Source organism: Gouania willdenowi, chromosome 11 (assembly GCF_900634775.1).
Source record: "Gouania willdenowi chromosome 11, fGouWil2.1, whole genome shotgun sequence".
Lineage (NCBI taxonomy): Eukaryota > Metazoa > Chordata > Actinopteri > Blenniiformes > Gobiesocidae > Gouania > Gouania willdenowi.
Window position 1 is genome coordinate 576,671 of NC_041054.1, and position 21,787 is coordinate 598,457.

At 35.8% G+C, this 21,787-nt stretch overlaps 1 protein-coding gene across 2 annotated transcripts in view; it reads left to right on the top strand.

Annotated features, from left to right (window-relative positions):
- LOC114471787 (nudC domain-containing protein 1-like) overlaps positions 1-21,787 on the top strand; it is a 55,527-nt gene that overhangs the window by 25,981 nt on the left and 7,759 nt on the right. The window contains exons 7-10 of one of the 2 annotated variants that reach the window (XM_028460704.1): positions 3,795-3,939; positions 5,044-5,169; positions 14,007-14,166; positions 16,846-17,205. In XM_028460704.1, the coding sequence (XP_028316505.1) occupies positions 3,795-3,939; positions 5,044-5,169; positions 14,007-14,166; positions 16,846-17,135 (721 nt within the window). In that variant the 3' untranslated portion in view covers positions 17,136-17,205. Of the gene's footprint in view, positions 1-3,794; positions 3,940-5,043; positions 5,170-14,006; positions 14,167-16,845; positions 17,206-21,787 lie in introns of those variants that run through there. The other variant, XM_028460703.1, reaches the window with a different exon arrangement.

Genomic DNA, 21,787 nt, shown 5'->3' on the forward strand with positions numbered 1-21,787 from the left:
AAAAAATACAAGAAACCCAGGCGGAAATGTTACTGTTACAGGTGTTAAAGATGATCATTTGAAAGTAAAAATGTTTAGTAAAAAGATTTCTTGGATGTGTTTAAACAGTCAAACTATGATGGGAGAGTATCAGGTTCATATAAGTGAAGTTTAAAGTTTATTTTTCACAGTTTTAGTCGTCAGTGCTGAGTCATGTTCCTGTTCAGTGTGTCTCCTGTCTTTTCAAAGCTTTTTTTATCTTTGCTTCCTGCTCCGTTCCACTGTTGCACAGTGTGTTCAACAGTGTGTTGCAGTGTTTTCTAATCCTTGGTAACATGAAAGCCTCTCCAATGTGTCTTTGTTCAGTAATAACCAGTAAAAATGTGCTTTTATATGAAGCCGTTTTTATTTCATTTGTATTCTGTCAGTGTTTGTTCCTGCGTGTGTGTTTGTGTTGGTCGATGCCAGTGTTTGTTCACAGGCCTTTCTTTGTCTGCAGGTGATTCAAAAAGCCTCTTTTTTACGTTTTCAAAGATAAATGCTTTTAGCCTCTGAGTAAGGCTGAAAAAGAAGGATTTTCCAGCTGCAGTGTGAACACAGCTTGTCCTGTTCAAACACTTTAAAAATTAGTTTTAAATTTATTTTAAGGAATTTTGTTGATTTCCCAGGTCACACCTGGAATAGAGATTTTAATCTTTATTAAGTGTTTTTACCATAAGTCAACAAGTGATGGAATATTAATACAATCCGGTTTTTTCAAATTAAGAGTTTAAAGATGTACATATGTGTATAACAGGGCTGTGCAATATATTAACGTATATAAAAAATAACAAATAATAATAATATGATTCCATGAAAATGATTTAAGGAGTATACAAAAATAAATAGACAAAAATATACAAGATCATTCCCCAGATACACAAATGGACTTAAAAATAATGAAAGCAAATAAACAAAACCATAAATAAACAAAACATACATGTAAAAAATAAACAAAACTAAAAGTAAACAAAAATAAAATAAAAAAACTAACTCAAAAAACACAAAACAAAACTATAAATATACAAAAATATTAAAGAAAAAACTAAATAATAAAAAACAAAACTCAAATAAAAAATAAACAAAACGACTAAGAATAAAAAATTCCAACAAAGTTCACAAAAACAAAAATACACAAATTCAAGACCATAAAATGCACAACAGCACTATAAAACTACGTGTGACAACAAAAATTGACAAAATTTCACACACAACAAGTGTGAAATGACAATACAAACACACTAAAAGACACAGAACTACAACTACAAGATTGTCAATAATTTTTAAAAAATCACGCGTTCACGACCCACTGAAAACAAAGCAGTGAACCACATTTGGGTCCTGAGCCACGTGTTGAGAATGCTGTGGGTTCTATTGCTATGATAGTCACACAACGTTCATGATTAACTTCCACAGGAGGAGGATTTACCTTTTCCCGCTTTGTGTCGCTGCATGCTGTGATACACTTAGCATATGCTATGCTACGCTACGCTACGCTACACGTATGGAGCTGCCCTTTAATCCTCACCTTTCAGATTAAAGCATGCAGCAGGTAATAAACCAATCCTTTGGAGACGTGATGCTGCACATGCACGCAGCATTACCCTCTGCTTTGAATAACATGACACAGCACATGGTGCCATGTGACCGCTGCAGGGCTCGAAACAGAACATACACACACGTGTATGCATAGTATGAATAATAATAATGATAATATTATACACATTCATGCTGGAACTATTCTCATATCCATCATTTCATGTAAAAATTCCTTTCCTTTCTGAATTAATTCATGACTTTAACTCAAAGAAAAACTGAGCAAAAACTTTACATTTATTATTTAAATCATGGAAAATAATAAAGCAGATCTTAGAGATTAAGTAAAATGTGGAAAATAAAAATTTAAAGTGATAAATTGGCCAATGGCAATGGTCTAACATTGATATACACAGGATAGAAACAATATAAATAACAAATTCTGATAATTACCAAAATATGATTCAAGACAAAGAAGCAAAACGCTACTAGATTAAATGAAAGAACTTAAATTAGTAAGTTTACAAACAGATTTTTGATTTTTCTTTTAACATTAGTCAGCTGTTGAGTTATTTCTTTAACTTAGTAACACCTCACATTCACAGCACCTTTAATATTTAGCGAGTTCTTTTTGTCTTCTTTATGAATAACACTTTAAGGTGTTATTTATTCAAACTGTTTTTCAGGAAATTTACTTCGATCTCCTGACATGTTTAGATTGTCAACTGTCAGTCTTCTTCAGAGGCGTCTGAAGAAGACTGGTCCAGGTTTCCCAGGGACCCTGAACGCATCTCTGGAAACACGTTTAATTTTAAATACTGTTAATATTTGCACTATTGGAGAAATTTCACCAGTTTCTGAAAACTAATGAGTTGCTTTTTACGTCTAGTGTGATATTTGTCAAATACAGAATGTAATAATGTATAATAAAGCTGATTAACTTGAGTCACCACTGAGTTCAGATTGTTTTTAAGTCTTTGTTTCTCAACAGAGAAGTTATTTTTTAAAACCTTATGGACAATAATAACTTATTTATCTACTGTATTGTATTTCGCCGTTACAAGGTAGATTCAAGAAAACCTCAAATACTTTTTGAGTATGTTGAGGTCGGCTCAGGGACACCCTTGTCTTTATTGTGGGATTATTGAAAATACACAGAACACAAAAAAAACTAATATACAGTAACTTAATATTAATAATTTAAGGAATATACAAAAATAAACAAAATGACTCCACACATACACAAAAGGACTAAAAAATAATGAAAACAACTCTAAAAAGAAGCAAAATAATAAAATAAACAAAACTATTCTGAAAACAAACAAAACTATGGTCACCCTGTTCCAGAGGTACGCAACTATTATTACAGCAGGGCCACAAAAATGTGTTTGTTTGATCTGAGGGTCACATGATCAACATTCATGTCAGCATTCAGAATAATGAGCGATCTGAGCATTAATACAGGAAATAACAAATCGTTTTTATTGTAGTTTTGTGTGTTTTTCTCTCATTCTGTGAATGTTTGTTGTTGTGTTGCTTGTTGTGAAGCATTTTGTGCATTTCTGTTGTCCTTTTGTGTATTTTTTTCAGTAAAATATATGTTTTTGGAGTCATATTGTGTATTTGTACACTCATTTTGCATTTTTTGGAGTAATTTTTGTGTATTTCTGTTGTCGTTTTGCTTGTTTGTGAGTATTGTGTTCGTGTTTTGTGTATTTTTGTTGTCATTTTCTGTAATTTTGTATATTTTTCGGCATAATTTTGTGTATTACTGTCATTGTTTTGTTAATTTTTGGAGTAGTTTTGTGTGTTTTTGGGGTATATTCTGTGTTTTTATCTTGTCTAACTGTTCTCCTGCAATGTTGTAATTCCTAGTATTTCGTAATGTATTCTTGCTTTTGTTTCGTGTATTTTTCTGTCATTTTGTACGTTTACTTTGGGGCTTGCATACAATTAAACCGGCCAGTTGCTCTATTTTATATTGTTGACTTTTTAAACAAAACTTCATAGATACCAAATCTTATAATTCAGCTTGTGACTAAAACCAAAATCAGCCTCAGATCAAACTCTTGGTTCGTCTTTCTGACCTCCATCATCACATCTTCTCCTGAATGTTTGTTTAGTGGATGATTACAACATTCTCATCACAACTGCTACAAAAACCTACAGCTTGTCTTCATGTGTGTGTGTGTGTGTGTGTGTGTGTGTGTGTGTGTGTGTGTGTGTGTGTGTGTCCTCAGCCTGGAGGTGACCCTACAGAAGAGGAGTGAGGGGCCCATGTGGCCTGAGCTGGTGATGGGGGACAGGAGGGGTCAGTACGTGATGAGTGAGGAGCAGGCGACCTTACTCCACCAAACTCTGGCTCACCTCACCTCTGAGGACCTGGTAATCAATAATCAATCACAGATAATCAATCACAGATAATCACACTCTTCACTTTCACTCTAACATAAATCATAATTTAAAAATGTATAACAAGACTGAACTCTACATACAGTACGTGAAATATTCATATCGGAAAAACAAAAACAAATGCCTTGCTGAAGATTGAAAAATAAAAAAAAAGTTTTTTTCTTTACACTCAAAAAATCACTGTGTTTTAGTATCAATGTTTTTTAGAATAATAATTTCTTTTAACCTTTTTTTTTTTTTTACCCATTTTTGACATTTTGGGGGTGCTCTGATATTTTTTATTCTTTAGAAAAAGTATGAGAACCAATGCCTGAGATGATAACGGAACGCAGGGTTCTCACCAGCACTGTTTAGAGTAGGGGGGCCCGGTCCCCTACGCTGTGATGTCGCCCCCTACTGGTTAAAACACAACACTTTTATGTTGTTTTGTCCTTTTTTAAATCAGCACAGTCGTAATAATTGTTGCACACTTGGACCTTCCTATAAGAATCACACCTTCCCTGTTAATATATATATGTATATATATATGTGTGTGTGTGTGTGTGTGTGTGTGTGTGTGTGTGTGTGTGTGTGTGTGTGTGTGTGTGTATTATGGCAAGCCTTTTAGGAAATTAAATATATATTTATTGACTCTGGGAATATATGGGATGAATGAAAGTCTGAAAAGAAATAAAAAGTCTGAAATTGCTGCTGATGATGATGATGATGATGATGACAGCGATACGGTGTGACTGTCAGTAGTGACAGAGCAGCACCACATCGTCACAGCATTGGAGGTTGAAGTATTCTGTCCAATCAGAGACCGACCGTTTCACCAGCGTGACGTAGTTCAGAAAGTTTGGTGGGCTTGGCAAATAGATATGTATGAGATCACCCTTAGTCACTTTTAATGACTCAGCACTAAATGTATTAATTCTAGCTATAGTCTGTAGCTACTGGTTAGCCGCTGTGGGCTCCTGATGCTCGTACGTGTCCGTGGGGTCACTTAAAGCGCTCCGTACACACCAGGTTTCCTACTTTATAATCGATGCTACACAAGTGTGACCATGTGTAAACGTTCCTGTTCCTCTGCTGTAGAACTCAGACCCAGACTGGAACAAGCCGGCCTGTAACTCCCTGGAGCTGGAGGACTATGATCGTTTTTTTGATGACGGCTCCAGCCTCACACACTTTGATGGAGCGTCTCTGAAGCCCACTCATGTGGTAGGTAACAAGTAACACATACCAGCTGATTCCCAGGCCTCTCTAGGTGTGTGTGTGTGTGTTACCCTTTAATCAAACACTCGTCTGAAGAGCTCCACACACACACACACACACACACACACATGTGTAGAGGAGCACATTGAGCTCCTGCATGACTGGAATCATAAGAAGACGACACCAGGCAATAATGGCTTCATCTGCAAAAACTCACGTGTTGAATATATTCATCAAAAAAAAAGACACGATATTTATCTTTTCATGAGTTATTTTTTTCTCCTACTGTATGTTTTTAAAGTATTTTATAATGTCTTTCATGTAGAAAAAGGACAGCGTTGACGTGTGTGGCGTTCAAAGACGTTTGTTTATTGAATGAGAAGCTTCTGTTCTTTAATAATGTTGAGTTTGAAAACATCAGAAATACTTTATTGATCACAGGAAGAAAAAGAAAAGAAATATTACAGATGAAAAGAAGAAACACTCGACAAAGAAAAGAAAATGTACATAATTCAGTAAAAGACTGTTATGTAAAAACAAGTGCACACATTAATGTAACATAACGTTTCTTCAAATCTTAATTTAATCAGAATATTGACTAATCTGAGCATTAATACAGGAAATAACATAGTTTGTGTTTTTTTTGTTGTTAACATTAAATAAGGCAAACATTTAAAACATAAATATATTTATACAAAAAATTATAAATAAAAATAAAAACACCATACATGTACACAAACTAATAATATACTGCAACGGAGATGGTAATGATGGCGGTAGAGCAGCAAGAATACATACCAATTCAAATTAAAAAATTTATTAATATTTCTTAAAAAACGGAATTTTAAAAAATCGATGTAGAAAACAGAATTTGGTAAAAAAATAGAGAAAACGCATATGCATTTAAATGTATAAAATATTTTTTTAAATCGAACCAAAATCTCAATGTCTGTCAGAAAAATCGCAATTAGGTTTTATACATAAATAAAATCCTTCAAACAATAAAATCAAGTATGTTCACTTTTGCACAAAACAAAACACTTGTTGACCGCTAGGAACAACTTTCCCCGTGTTAGCCTGCATGCTAGCTTTAGCTTTGAGAGGGGTGGGGGGGCGGAGCTTGCATGCGCGTGCATTAAACAACTCAAAGTTAGTATCAGTAAAATCTGTTTGTCCTGTGTTTTACTGTGAGTAGAAATCCATAATGGTAGAACTTTTTTATTTAGCAAATAAAACATTTGTAAAATAAATAAAATATATACATATATATATATATATATATATATATATTTTTTTTTTTTTTTTTTTAAATAGTTTTTCAATTATGCTAGACCCAGTCGTAATGTAACCAAAGCTCTAACATTTTATCTTGTAAAGGATTTGATTGTCCAAACTGTAGAAAATGACGCGTTCTAAAAACTGGTGCAAAATTGTGACTAATTGTTAAGTAGTGACATTGTCTTAATAATTATTTAACACATTTCAGAAACAAAATTATTGTTATAGTTGTGCTGTTTTTTTTTTCTGTTCAGTTTATGATCAAATCTGCTTTATGGTGTGTGTGTGTGTGTGTGTGTGTGTGTTTATGGAACATTAACTTCATATCCTCCTATGACTGCGTAAACAGGCGCGTGATGCAGATATGATTACGTTGTTTCATCATAGAAGGTGATCACGAGTTTACAGATTGAGTTTTTTTTCTTTTCTTTCATCAATATTTTGTAAATGAGAAACTGAGGATGAATTTTTGTTGATTACGACGTAGGCGTAGATAAGCTTTCTATCTTCATCCTATACTCATTTTTTGAGCTTCTATAACTCATTTCAAACTGCTCAAAAATAAACTAAACTTTGAAAAAAACATCTTTTGGTTTTAGTTTTTTTAATTGTCATTTTGTATATTTTCTCTTGTATGTGTTTTTGGATTAATTTAGTGTTTTTGTTTTTCTTTTCACTTTTTTGGAGACATTTTGTATATTTTTATATATATATATTAGTGTTTTTTTCTCCTATTTTGTCTGTTTTTTGTTGTCATTTAGTGTAATTTGTTTTTGTCAATCTATGTGTTTTTGGAGTTATTTGTGTATTTTTATTGTCATTTAGTGAATTTTTTTTCCTTTTTTGTCTGTTTTTGTTGTAATTTTGTGTATTTTTGTTGTTATTAAGTGTATTTTTCTCCTAATTTGCCTGTTTTTGTTGTAAGTTTGTGTATTTTTACTGTCATTTAGTGTATTTTTCTCCTTTTTTGTCTGTTTTTGTTGTTATTAAGTGTATTTTTCTCCTAATTTGTCTGTTTTTGTTGTAAGTTTGTGTATTTTTGTTGTTATTTTGTGTATTTTTCTTTTTAATCTATGTGTTTTGGGGGTTATTTTGTTGTTCTGTGCGTTTGCTTTGAGGACCCCACAAAATAAGATTGAGGGCCACCATGTCTGAATGTTTTTAGTCGACTAAATCTGTGCAGGTTTTGTTGACTTTGATCATTTCTACTTTTATTATATAACTGTTACTTGTACGTTTCAAACACTGAAATAACTATTTATTTTGCACCCACTGATTAAATGAGATTAACTCAAATGAATGCAATCACTTCTGATTAGTTTCTCAAGAGCGTCCTCTACCATCTTTTTATTTACTTATTTATATATTTATTTAGCACTAAAATGTTTGACAAAATGATGATTATTTTAATGAACACTGTTCAGCAGTACAGTGGGGGCTAACTGTTGATCATTTTACTTGTTTATGTACAAATAGTGCCACAAAAAGGATGCAGAATTATTTTTAAAACATGTTTTTTCATATCTTTTGCTTCCAAACCAGATTTAATCTGTTGTTTTTGTGTCTTGTGCAACTTTTCTTTTCCCATTTTATATATTTTTGCATTATTTTTGTTGTCTTTGTGTTTTTTTCATTAATTTTGTCTGTTTCTTCAAATCATTTTGTGCATTTTTGTCATCAATTCATACGTTACTCTGTTATTTTTGTGTATTTTTAGTCGACTTGTGCAACTTTTAGGTAATTTTGTGTTTCTGTTCAGATTTTAGATTTATTTTGTGTATGTTTGTTGTCCTTTTGTGTATTTATGGGTTTCTCTGTTATTTTTGTTTGTTTCTTTTCACATTTTATATATTTTTGCGTTATTTTTGTCTTTTTCCTTAATTTTGTAATGAGTTAGATTTTTTTTTCAGTGATTTTGTATATTTTTGTTGTCATCGATGCTCCTAAAGTCCACTAATGATACTAAACAGGCTTTTATGACAGCAAACATTAGCGCTAATGTGTGTTTTTATGGAGTTCTGCGTGCAGACGTAAAGTTTGATGCTTCATGGTGATTTGAAACCAGTTGGTATCAACATAAGTTTAATTCTTTAGTTATTTTAACTGTGTCAGTATGAGGGTTATACGTTTGTGTGCGTGTGTGTGTTGACAGCAGTGATTAATGTGTGAGTCAGTGTTTTCTGAAAGCACAGGATTATTGGAGCTTTTTTTATTTTATTTGCACCACATCATGTCTATGTTTCAGTCGTAGAACTTCTATCCCAGAGGAATAATGAAGTCTTTCATGGTGAAACTCAAAGCTATTGACGTGTGTTGGAGGTATGCAGCGTGGCCTTTGATGAGCGTTTTAATGTGAATAAAAGCTCTTCTCCATTACTGGTGGAGCTCTTTGAAGAGATTCTGTTTGAGTCCAGTGTTTTATTTTGTTTCTGGGTTTGTAAAACCATCATTGTGTCCATTTGAATGTGTCGCCTGCCCACCACACACCAGCTGACCTGTGTGTGTGTGTGTGTGTGTGTGTGTGTGCGTGCGTGTGTGTGTGTGCTCTCTGTCAGAACATCTGCCGAGCAGGAGATCATTCTGCAGTCGACATAATCGATAATGTTTATTGACGCGACTTTTATGGCGTTGACGCGTCGTTGAATCTATATCTATGAAAGCAAGGAATCTCTGTCTGTGTGTCTGTCTGCCGTTCAGGGACAGACAGAGCTGAGACTTTCAACATGGCTGCTGCTTGGTTCAAGAGTGTGAAATGTCTTGTGATGACACGTGTTAAGAATTGGCGCTATACAAATAAAGATTGATTGATTAGTGAAGTTATTTTGAGACGTAATGGCTTCTTTCAATGGCAAAATTAGTTTTGTAAATGAATGATAAAATCCAGTTTTTTCCTTTAACAGAGAAATAATCGTGACTTGGCGACTAATGGATATAAATAATGGATCGATCAGTCGACAACAAAAATAATGGTTACTTGCAGCTCTACGGGAGATAGAATTTTCCTCCTCCTGTCACTCAAACACTGACCCAGTATCAACTGTACAACGACAATGGTCCCCAACCACCTGTGGACCAAAGCCTTTCTCTTTTATTTTGAAACACTCATCACTCCTGTGCTGTTTTTGTTCTTATTTTCTATATTTTTCTCTCATTCTGTGTGTTTTTGTTAACATTTAGTTGTTTTTTTTTTTTTTGGTCGTTTTCGTTCTTTTTCTGTTATTTGTGCATTTTTGTCATTATTTTGTGTTTTATAATTTTGTGTATTTCTGCTGTTGTTTTGTACATTTCTTGTCATTCTGTGTATTTCTGTCATTGTTTTGTCAATTTTTCTTTTTCTTTGTGTCATTTTGTGTCCTTTTTAAAATAATTTTGTGCATTTATGCTTTTTGTGTGTTTCTGTTCTTGTTTTGTATATTTTTCTGTCATTCTATATATTTTTTATCGTTTTTTTGTTCTTTGTGCAAACATTTGTAGTTGTTTTTGGGACGTTTTGTTTATTTTTCTGTTCTTTGTGCGTACTTTTGTGTTTTTGTTGTTATTTTGTACATTTTTCTCCCATCCTGTGTATTTTTTTGATCGTTTTGGACTAATTTTGTGTCTTCTTTTGGAATAATTTTCACTATTTCTGCTGTGGTTTGTGTGTTTTTGTTCTTGTTCGGTACATTTTCTAGTTATTATATTTATTGAATGGATCCACTGAAGGCTTTACTTTATACAGTATGTCTGATTCTATTCGTGGCGGTGGCTCCAGCTCAGCTCTCACACTGAACTCTTCATTTGTTCCATTTTTTGTTTTGTTTCCCATTCAAAGAACTTAGTACAAGCCGTGCTTCTCCATTGTGAGCCTGACTGAGGACGGACGGTCACACTGATCACTGATTGGTCATGGCAGCAGCAGGTTTAGCAGGAACAGGATGGCAGCACTGATGATGATGATGATGAAGATGAGGAGGACGATGATGACGGAGTTGGTATTTCAGCTGTTATTTCAGACATCTGGCCTCCTTTCTTCTCTCCTAATGTGTTTTTCGTGCTACTTCCTGTCTCTACCACTGAGTTCCATCAGCCTTTTGATAAAAACACTAGAATGTTCATTTAAAAGCCCCCCCCCACTGCCCCCTCCTCTGAGAGCTGGAACAAGTCATTCATCAGCAGCGGATGTTGTGAGTCTGAGCTGCTCTTATTATGTGTATATAATGCAGCTTCTTTCTTATTGATGATGATGATGATGATGAAGATGAGGATGAAGTGTCCAGCTTTCAGCCACAGCTTCATGTCCTTCCTCTTCGTCTGCTGATGGAGCAGCTTTTAGAAACATGGACCTTGGGTTTTTATAGTGTTGAAGGTGGATGAACCTTGGTGAACAAACACGTGTTGTCTACGTTACATATAGACATATAGTCTGATCAGAGGGACACATTAGCAACGTTCATTTTTGTCTAGTGTGTTATTGCAGTTATTTTGTGTGTTTGTGTTTTGGGAGACATTTTGTCCGTTTTTGAAGTCATTTTCTTGTTTTGCATATCTTTGTGTTTTTTTGTTGCTATTATGTGTGTATTTGAAATCGTTTAGTGTATTTTCATTGGAATTTTGTGTTATTGCAGTCTTGTATGTTTTTGTTGCCCTTGTGTGTTTTTTGGGGTCATTTTTGTGTTTTTTTTTTTTTTGTCTATTTTCTTTAATTTTTAAGCCATTTTATTATTTTTTGTATGTTTCTGTCTTTTTGTTGCTATTTTGTGGGTTTTTGTTGCAAATTTGCATGTTTTTGGAGTCATTTTATATGTGTTTGTTGCATTTTTGGGGTTTTTTTGGTGGGTAATTTTAGTGTTTTGTGAGTTTTGGAGTCATTTTCTTATTTTGCCTATCTTTCTTTCTTTTTCTTGCTATTTTTTTTATATTTTTGAGATTGTTTTGTGTATTTTCATTGGAACTTTGTGTGTTATTGCAGTCATTTTGTAAGTTTTTGTTGCCATTTTGTGTGTTTGGGGATACTTTTTGTGTTTTTTGTTGAGGAGTGGTTTTATGTGTTTTTGAAGTAAGTTTATTATTTTTTGTATCTTTATGCCTTAGTGTTGCTATTTTGTGTGTTTTTAAAATCGTTTTGTGTATTTTCATTGGAATTTTGTGTTTTATTGCAGTCATTTTGTCTGTTTTTGTTGCCATTTTTGTTTTTTGGGTAATTCTTTTGTTGTTCTGTGACGTTTTGGAGTCATTTTATTATTTTTGTATGTTTCTGTTTTTGTGTTGCTATTTTGTGTGTTTTTGAAAAAAAAAAAATTGTGTTTTTGTTGCAAATTTGCATTTTTGGACTCATTTTTTGCATTTTTCTTATTTTGAGTATGTTTTTGGAATTTTTGGGAGTTTGCATTTTGTGTCTTTTTACTTAAGTTTTGTGTAATTTTATTGGAGTTTTGTGTAATTTTATTGGAGTTTTGTGTAATTTTATTGGAGTTTTGTGTAATTTTATTGGAGTTTTGTGATTTATTGCAGTCATTTTGTGTACCTTTGTTGCAAATTTTGTGTAGTATTTTTCTGGGTAATTTTTGTGTTGTTTTGTGTGTTTTTAAACCATCCACCAACCTCTATATCGAGGGCCACTTCTCCATGTCTGTGTTAGGAGGAGGAGCTCCTCATTCTTACTGATTCAGCTATTTGTGTTTTTGTATCTTTGTTAAACATTTGTGGAAATGTTGTGGTACGTTTGACACGTGCATCTCACGCTGCTTTTCCGTTACGTAATCCTGCGTCTCTTCTATTCTGGTGCGTCTCCATTTGTTGTTTACAAAGTGACTTCATCGCTGCTCCACGTGTGACTCTTCACACTGACGTTCTGTCACTTCTTTACGTACGCAGAGGCTCATCTTGGGTTTAAATGAGATGAATGTGAGGAACGTGTGTCAGGTTCCTAATTAAATGTGTGTTATTGATCATCCTCTGCTGCTCTGCGTGGCTGCAGTGCAGAAACGTGTCTGTGTTGCTTTAAACTCTGACATCCTGACCCACAGGTCATTCATAAAAACAGTCCCTGGCCTTAATAAGCCCCGCCCCCCTCCTCTATTGATTCACAGCTCTCTGTGTCACCGCTCAGGGGAATTAGAGGGAATTTAGATCCCGATTGAACGGGATTATCCTGGATCTGCTCGGCTGCCACTCCAACAAATCCCAAATCCTCCTCATGGAGAACATAAGCACTACGTGTTCCTGCCATTGTTTGGTTTAGGCTGCGTTTTAATCTTTGAGCTTAAACACCTGAAGCTCCCACTCCATGATTATATCAGCAGCAACACAATGAAAAGATGTTTCATTTTAGATTCTTTATTAATCCCTACAGGGGAAATCATGCCTCACATCAACTCGTAAATAATTAGTTCACACATCATCAGAGGTTTATAAGATACCTGGAAAAAATGAACTAGGTTAAAGTACAATCACTGAACTTGACTTTGGTGAAAGGCTAGAAGGCCCTGGGGTGGACACTTGGATCATTTCTGTGTGGAGTTTGCATGTTCTCTTTGTGCTGCGTGGGTTTCCTCTGGGTTCTTTCTCCCACAGTCTCTAAATTACCTGTAGGAGTGTGTGATGCTCTGTCTAGGGTTTACCCCCGCCTAACGCCCTAGAGTGCTGGAGATAGGCACCAGCAGACCCCCCACAACCCTGAAAAAAGTGGGTCAAAAAAATGTGTAGACGTCGGTAAAAGTGAAAGTCCCCCATTAGAAAATCACTTGAGTAAAAGTTAAAACAGTTCACATTTAATAGACTTAAGTATCAAAAGTATCCTGTGAGAAAAAATAGTCATGTATCAAAAGTACAAGTAAAAGTAAAGTATGCATAAAAAGAAGCAAAATGACCATAAACGTCCACTTTGTTCTCTTTATTTTATTTTTAGGTAAATGAAAAAGACTGTATGAGAAAACAAACAGTTAGTGAATGAAGTGTGTGTCTGAGATATTGATTAATATTAGATGTAAATAGCAACTCATTAACTTTCAGAAACTGGTGGAATTTCTCAGATAAAGAAAATATTAGCGGAGTTACGCTTTTTTAAATGAACGTGTTCCCCGAGATGCGTTCAGGGTTCCTGGGAAACCCAGACATTTTGATGAGTTTGTAAAAACACACCAGACGGTTCTGACAAGACGTGAAAAGAGGACAGGTCTGGATCAAACCACACGTCTGATCAATATAACCATCGGTAACTGCTGAGGTAGGATCTCCGCCCAGCCCCGGGCATCCCATTCTCACCGTGACCTCCAATCTGCACGTAAACCGGAAGTTGTTATTTTTGTGCTCTCTGACATTCCCATTCTGTTAATTATTTTCATATTTTAATTTGTAATGAGTAACGAGATGGGGAAGAACGTGCTGATTAAAAAAAACTCAATAAAAAATGGCTCAAGTATTGTAATTTATTTGTTCCAATCATGCACACACACACACACACACACACACACACACACGTAATATATACGTTATTGTAACATCAAAGCCTGTTCTTGTGTGACGGACACATTCAGTGACTCCTACAAAATAAGAGCGTCTCATCTGTGTCTCCCTACAATGTGCAGGTGAACCTGGCTAGCCATCAGTACCTGTTCACCGTCAACGTGGACCCCACGCAGATGCCGTGTTTCTGCCTCCGACACGACGTGGACGCTCTGGTGTGGCAGCCGCATCCGGACCAACCTGGCAACATGTGGGAGCACGTCACTACGTTCAACGCGCTGGGTAGGACCCCAGAGTGGTTATCTTTACTTCAATAGTAGTGCAAGTATTTGTGTTCAACTGCTTTATTTCTGTGTCGGAGTTTAAAGATTTTCACAAACGTGTTCTCCACGTTGCCAAATATGAACCAAGTAACGGCCAAAAATGAACCACCAAACTTGGCAACACAGCTAACGTTCCCTCTTACAGTCTCACCTTCATCCTGAGGGACTTTTTAGAACCTTGGAGCATGAACTGTGGAGAGTCACCATTTTGGTCAGGATATGGCACGCGTTGGTTGAGTCCTGTTAGCTGTTGCTAGGCAACAGTGTTCTGTTGGTCTACAGTGTTTTTTTTTTTTTTTTCCTTTGTCTGCACATGCTGTCAAAGGTCAACAGTACAAGAAGTGCAATCATTATAAGACAGCAATGTTTTGTTATTGTAATGAAATAAATGAATATATGACCATCACCAGCCCTCCATCAGGAAGGATAAGAAACACTTTATTATAGGGAGGATCTAAAAAGAGAGGGCGGTGTTACACCTGGGTGAGGGGGTGGAGGGTGTGGGGGGGGGGGGGGGGGGGGGAGAGACTCAAGGTAGGAAATGTAATGGTGGGGAAGAGTTGAATATTTTAAAGTGATGTTGTAGTTGTGTATATTGTGTTGTGTAATCAAACCAGTGTGAAGCTCAGCTATAATGGTGGTGACTGTGGACAGAGGGGAGGAGTCAGTGGTAATACCTAGAACAGGTATTTAGGATCAACGTGTCTAAAGTTAAGCCCAGTTTTATCCCACAGTCTAAGACGTGCCAGTGCATCGTAGACCAGTGTATGTGTAAGAACCGCTACTGTGAACCCAAGCGCTGCCCAGGCCAGCAGAAAGAGTGGGGGCCAAGGAGCCCCACATATTTAGTTTATCGGTAATACATTAAACACATTTTTTGTTCTATACATTTCCACTACAGGTACAGCCTTTAAAATGGATTTATACATGAAAGATTAGCATCAACTCTGATTAACATTTTAGTAAATGTCTGTTTTTATCTCATTGTTTGAGACCATGAACAACTGTTTAAAGGATTTGTGACATTTTGGTGAATATTTCCAGTGTCTGTTATTAATCTCAGCGCGGGAACAAACTGCTCCGTATCTTTATTAAACATTTATATTAAGTTGACATTTTGTCTGTATTTGGATTGAAAGTCTGTCGTCTCAAACAGTTGAGAAGCTCTGCTCTGATGTCTCAGATTTCCTATAACACCTGAACGCCTCCCCCGTCTGCAGTGAGTTTATCTGCAGGTTTTCTCTTCATTTACCTTCAGCTTTGCTTCAGGGCGACGCCTGAATCCCAGGTGTTATTTCCACTCCAACAGAGAGGCTGATGGGAAAAACTGACAGACGTGATTATCCAGGGTGGAATTAGCAGAGACTAACCAGATTTCCATGGAAAAGATAATCCATTTACTGCCTCAGGGCTCACGTGAATAGTTAGACGATGTGGAGGGAAAAGTGCACGGATGCAGTTGACACCTGTTGGAGCGACAGTGAACGCCTCATCGCCTTAGCCCGTTAGCTCTGAGTGGAAACACCCAGAGGAACAGCAGCAGGACCTCTGATAAATACGACACATGTGAAGGGTTTTCAATATTCACCAGTGAAAAAAATGGAATTCATGTTGTAATACAAAAAAATCTATTTGAATCATTTCTTCTTTTTATGTTTTTTTCATTTAAAATCAAGTTCAAACATGACACGGAAATTATACGTTTTTACAAATGTGGCCTAAAATCATTGAAATGTCATTATTATTAGATCTATGTCTAACAAAATACATTATTTTACACCATATTAGTTTTATTAACTTTTAAAACTAGGACTACTTTACAGTGTTAGAGCCTGTGTTCCTCCATCTTGAAATCATGTGATTGATGATGTCACATGGCCCCACTGCCTGTAAACATCCCATTGTTTTCTAATGGAGTGAAACATTCAGCCTGATTTTAGATTATTTAACTGATTTTTAGATTATTGAACTGCTTTTTCAGTCACAATATCAACTTGTGCTGTTTTTTTGTTGCTCTAAATAATCAGGAAAAGTTATAGATGTTGATTTAAATCTCTTTTGTTTACGGAAAGAGGATAAAAACAGTTGTGGCCCAAAAAATAATCGATGACCACAGGGGGCGACAGTTTAAACTCTGAGGTTTGGTGGTAATGAAGCAGAGAAGAAGAGCTCTCCTAAGGGACCTTTACTACATATATATATATATATATATATATATATATATATATATATATATATATATATATAATGATATTTAAGATAAGTAAAATGCAGTGGGAAAACTGTAACATGGTTCCCCAGTTTAGTGTTTTAATTACATTGTAATTAATAGTTTTTATAGAATTCCCATGCCAGTTACAATTACAAAGTTATTTATTTGAACTCAATTACAATTCAGTTACCATTAGAACAGCAACATATTTTCCCAGTTAAAATTACAATAATAATTATGTCATAATTGTAATTAGTTCGCATTTATTCGACCCTGACCCTGTTTTGTGTAAACGTGGCCAATATCAGGAAAACATGGCTTAAATGACTTGTTTCTATGACACAGGATGGAGGTGAGGGGACGCCATCATGTGATAAATGATTTAATAAAACTCATAATGTGTTGAACCTCTGATCTTCTCCTCAGGCTACGTCCAGGCGTCCAAACGGGATAAAAAGTTTTCCACCTGTGCTCCAAACTTCTCGTACGCGTCTCTGTGCGATTGTCTGCGTCGAACCTTCATCTACCGACAGCCGTCCACGTTGGAGACCGTCCTCTTCAACAGGAGGCAGGGGCGCCAGGTTGGACAGGTTGCCAAGCAACAGGTGGCCAGCCTGGACTCAGACCAGCCAATCCTGGGCTTCAGGGCGACCAATGAGAGGGCGTACATCCTGACCTCCAGACGCCTCTACGTACTGAAAGTCAACAATGATTAGATGTTGTTTCTGTCAGTGTGTGATTCATGCAGCGAGACGGAAAATGGAATAAAACCTTCCTGATTTTTAAGCTTGTCTCGTGTGTTTGTGTGGATATGAATTCAGCTCAATGCGTGAATGTGAAAGAAATGTTCAAATCTGCTGGAGACGATCAGTTATTGATCAGAATCCATGTACCCTTCGTTCTTTGGTTGATCACTTCTTTGTTTACAGCACTTTTCATAAACAGCTGTACTTTAACATACAGAGTTACTAAAGGATGAGTTCACTCAAAATATCATTTAAAATGCTTAGTCACAGAGTTTTCCTCTTTTATTAAGTAGAGGAAGTGTGCAGCCCTCTCAGTGCTGCCTCAGCCCTCTCGGTGCTGCCTCAGCCCTCTCGGTGCTCTCAGTGCTGCCTCAGCCCTCTCAGTGCTGCCTCAGCTCACAGACAGTGACGACCGTGGAAGCGACGTAGAAAGAAACTCATTACAGCCCCAACCAGTCCACGCAGATGGCTGCCACCTCTGAACCTGGTTTTAACAGAGATTTCTTCCTGTTAAAAGGAAGTTGTTTCTTCTCACTGTCACTAAATGCTTGTTCATGTGGATCTTTTTGGGTTTTTTCTTTCCTATTATGAATTTTAGATTTTGATAAACTCATAGAGATGACTGTTGTAAATTGCGCTATACAAATAAAGTTGAGTTGAGTATATACTCATTGAGTGTAGAGTATATACATCATTGTGACATTTCTAACACAGACACAAGTTCTTCTTTTTATTATTCAGTATATTTTTCTTTTATTTTTGTGTGTTTTTTTAGTCATTTTGTTTTTTTGTAATGTTTAATGTGTGTTTTTGGTATCGTTTTGTATGTTTTACTGTTATTTTTGTGTGTTTTGTGGTGATCTTGTATATTTTTCTCTCATTTAATGTATCTTTGTTGTCGTTTTGTGTGTTGCTCTAAATAGTGAGTATTTGTGTGTGTGCGTGTTTGGTGTCATTTTGTGTATTTTGTTGTCGTTAGTCTGTTCTTTTCATTATTCAGTTTATTTTTCTCCTAACAGATTTTGTGTGTTTTTGTGAGTTGCTGGTCATATTTAGCATTATTATCATTTCAACAAAAAAAAAACAAAAACATTCTGAAACCCAGATTTCAATGCTGTCATTTCTAATTTTCTACACACTCTCAGGTACCCCCTGTAGTGACATCACGTACCCTTAGGAGTACACGTACCCCTATTTGAGAAACACTAGCCAGATGCATAGAAGTGTTTTTACTTTGTTCTTATTGTGATTTCTTGTTTCTTCTCCAGAAAAGGACGACAGTGATGAGTTTGACTTTTAGTTCTAGATTGTTCCGTCAGAGACGTGGTTGGTTTCCTCTGAGCCACACAATAGACTCCTCCTCCTCCTTTACTGCCATTGTTACGCTCTGGAAATCCACTTTGTGTTTATTGCATTACTGCAGCACACACACACACACACACACACACACACGCTTCGATTAGCTGTACCTGCATCACCAGAAGGCTCGTGTCTCTGAGGACATCTTTGTGTTAAAGTAGAAACACATCCTTCAGCTGTTCAACCCTCAGAGAATCACAACCTCCAAGCTTTTACAAACCTTTACGTGACATTATTATTATTATTAACAATATTTGGTGACACTATATAATATACAGTCTTATTTATTCAATGTTTACAACCTTGAAATGCAATAAAATAATAATAATATATATATAATATAATAAAATTCTGCATCTCAGGATGAGAAAAGCGTGGGTGGATATTTTTTTTTGAATATTTACAGAAACTTTATTAGTGCCGTCAGCCATTGTTTCTACAAATATGGCTTAAAACCTTTGAAATCTACTAAATAGATCAATGCCTAACAATCCTATTCATTTGATTAACTTTTAAAAATAGGACTACTTTACAGTTTTAGAGCCTGTGTTCCTCCATCTTGAAATCATGTGATTGATGATGTCACATGGCCCCACTGCCTGTAAACATCCCATCATTTAATAGTTTTTTATAGGGATTAGAACCAAATCCAACTCTCTGGTTGGTTGTAATATTTTTTAAAGCAAATATCAAGCCTAAATTTTCATTTCCCCGCCCCCTTTAGTAGCATATAATGCTAACCTGCAGTGACATGTCATTACTAGTATAAGTAGAGTAATATTAAAGTCACTGACATCATATTTTTTCTCCATTAACCAGGAGAGTTATAGTTGCTCTGTGTGTGTGCGTGCGTGCGTGCGTGCGTGCGTGCGTGTGTGTGTGTGTGTGTGTGTGACCCTTCCATTTGCTCAGTGAACCTGGATATTGTGACTTTTGCAGCTTTACTATTATTAGTTTTTTCGTATCTCACACGTGGTCGTTTCTGAAGATCTAAAGCATCGATCCGTGTGAAAACGTCTCATCACAACAACCTCTCCAACAGTCATTTCCTGAGGAGCGCTGGTGATAATCACAGAGCTGCTCACAGTGTGTGATGATGTTGATACTTCGATAGGTGACGTTCTGATGATTGCAGCGAATTTCAAGAAGTTTCACTGCTGTGTTTTTTTTTAACGATCTGAGGAGTTTATTATAAAAATAGCCTGATCGATGCTGTGATATGAGGCGTTCAAGGACCTCTGACCATGTGCGAGAGCAGAGAGGGAAATAAAGGTGGAGCTTTAGGCTCAGGTGATGTTTTCAGTGAGTTTTATGATTTAAATGTACTCATATTTAATACGTTACGTTGTGTTTTTTTAGGCGGGGCTACCAGGCTTTCAACGCCCTCACTTTTGTTCTTGTTCTTCTTGTTGTTGTGTACACTAGTTAAAATCATTACGACTCTGTTATTCATGAACAGATCAGGCTGAAATTTGGTCGTTATAATCTATGGATGTGGACGCATCGATGCTGGAGCACGATTTTCGATTTGGGGTCCAGGGAGGCCCCATGGGACCCCAAAAGAAAAAAAAAAGAAAGTTCATTTCTCATTTATTTGTGAGTCAAATATTACGACATAGTTGTGTGATAAATCATTTTAAAGGCACTTCAACGTAAATTACCATTTTACGTCGCACAATTTTATTTGTCATTTCACTGACTTCTCGGGAACGCAGTACGTGTTATTTGACGTAAAACATATTTTTTTCTGCTGAAAACTAAAAAATTTAGTCTGAAATGGTGTTTTTTTTTATTCTTGTCGAACTCTTGACATTTTAGCAAAGTGTTTAAATTTGGAATATTTAGTTGTAGTGACTGCCCTCTATGGGTTTAAACCATGTTATTACAATAGAATTTAGCTATTGGCTGAAAATGAATGTTTGTCACTGTTGGCTCCGCCCCTTCTATAAAAAAAAACTAAAAACTATTACCTGTGGTGAGTAGGTTGGATTTAGAGAATTGTGAATAGAGAATTAGAATGCTAGCTAGTTAGCACACTAGCTGATATGTAAATCCAGGTGTTTCCATTACCAGTGTTTTTTTGTTTTTTTTTTTGTGCTATTTAGATTTTGCGCATTTCCAAGGGTAATGAAAACACAGCTACAGACACAATGAGATAAACAGGAAATCCCAGAGTCATTAGCTAACGCACTTGTTTGTAGATAAAGGGAGTGAACTGGTTCCAGTATAAGAGTGTCGGAGTAGAGCGATTACTCCACCCTAAAGACAAACACAGCTCAGCTGAAACACAATCATACGTTAGCTTTAGGAAGGAAAGGAGATTTAGAAGCTGTAGATGCAATAAATAAAGCACTTTATACGAGTGGAGGTCGACATGTTTGACAAACTGTGACGTATTGATTATTTAAGGAAGTGCTGCATTCACGTAACTCACACTGGTTTGATGATGGTTACCATGGTAGCGTAGACTTCCTGTTTTAAGGCGTCTTCCTTGTTCAGCTGAAGGCATGTGTTGATCAGAAAAAGGAGAAAACTAAGGCCATGTTATAAATCTCATACTAACGTATTACTCATACTAACATACTACTCATACTAACATACTACTCATCCTAACATACTACTCATACTAACATACTACTCATACTAACATACTAATCATACTAACGTACTACTTATACTAACGTACTACTCATACTCACGTACTACTCATACTAACATACTACTCATACTCACGTACTACTCATACTAACATACTACTCATACTAACATACTACTCATACTAACATACTAATCATACTAACGTACTACTTATACTAACGTACTACTCATACTAACGTACTACTCATACTAACGTACTCATATTAACGTACTACTCATACTAACGTACTACTCATACTCACGTACTACTCATACTAACATACTACTCATACTAACATACTACTCATACTAACATACTAATCATACTAACGTACTACTTATACTAACGTACTACTCATACTAACGTACTACTCATACTAACGTACTCATATTAACGTACTACTCATACTAACGTACTACTCATACTCACGTACTACTCATACTAACATACTACTCATATTAACATACTACTCATACTAACATACTACTCATACTAACATACTAATCATACTAACGTACTACTCATATTAACATACTACTCATACTAACGTACTACTCATACTAACGTACTCATATTAACGTACTACTCATACTAACGTACTACTCATACTCACGTACTACTCATA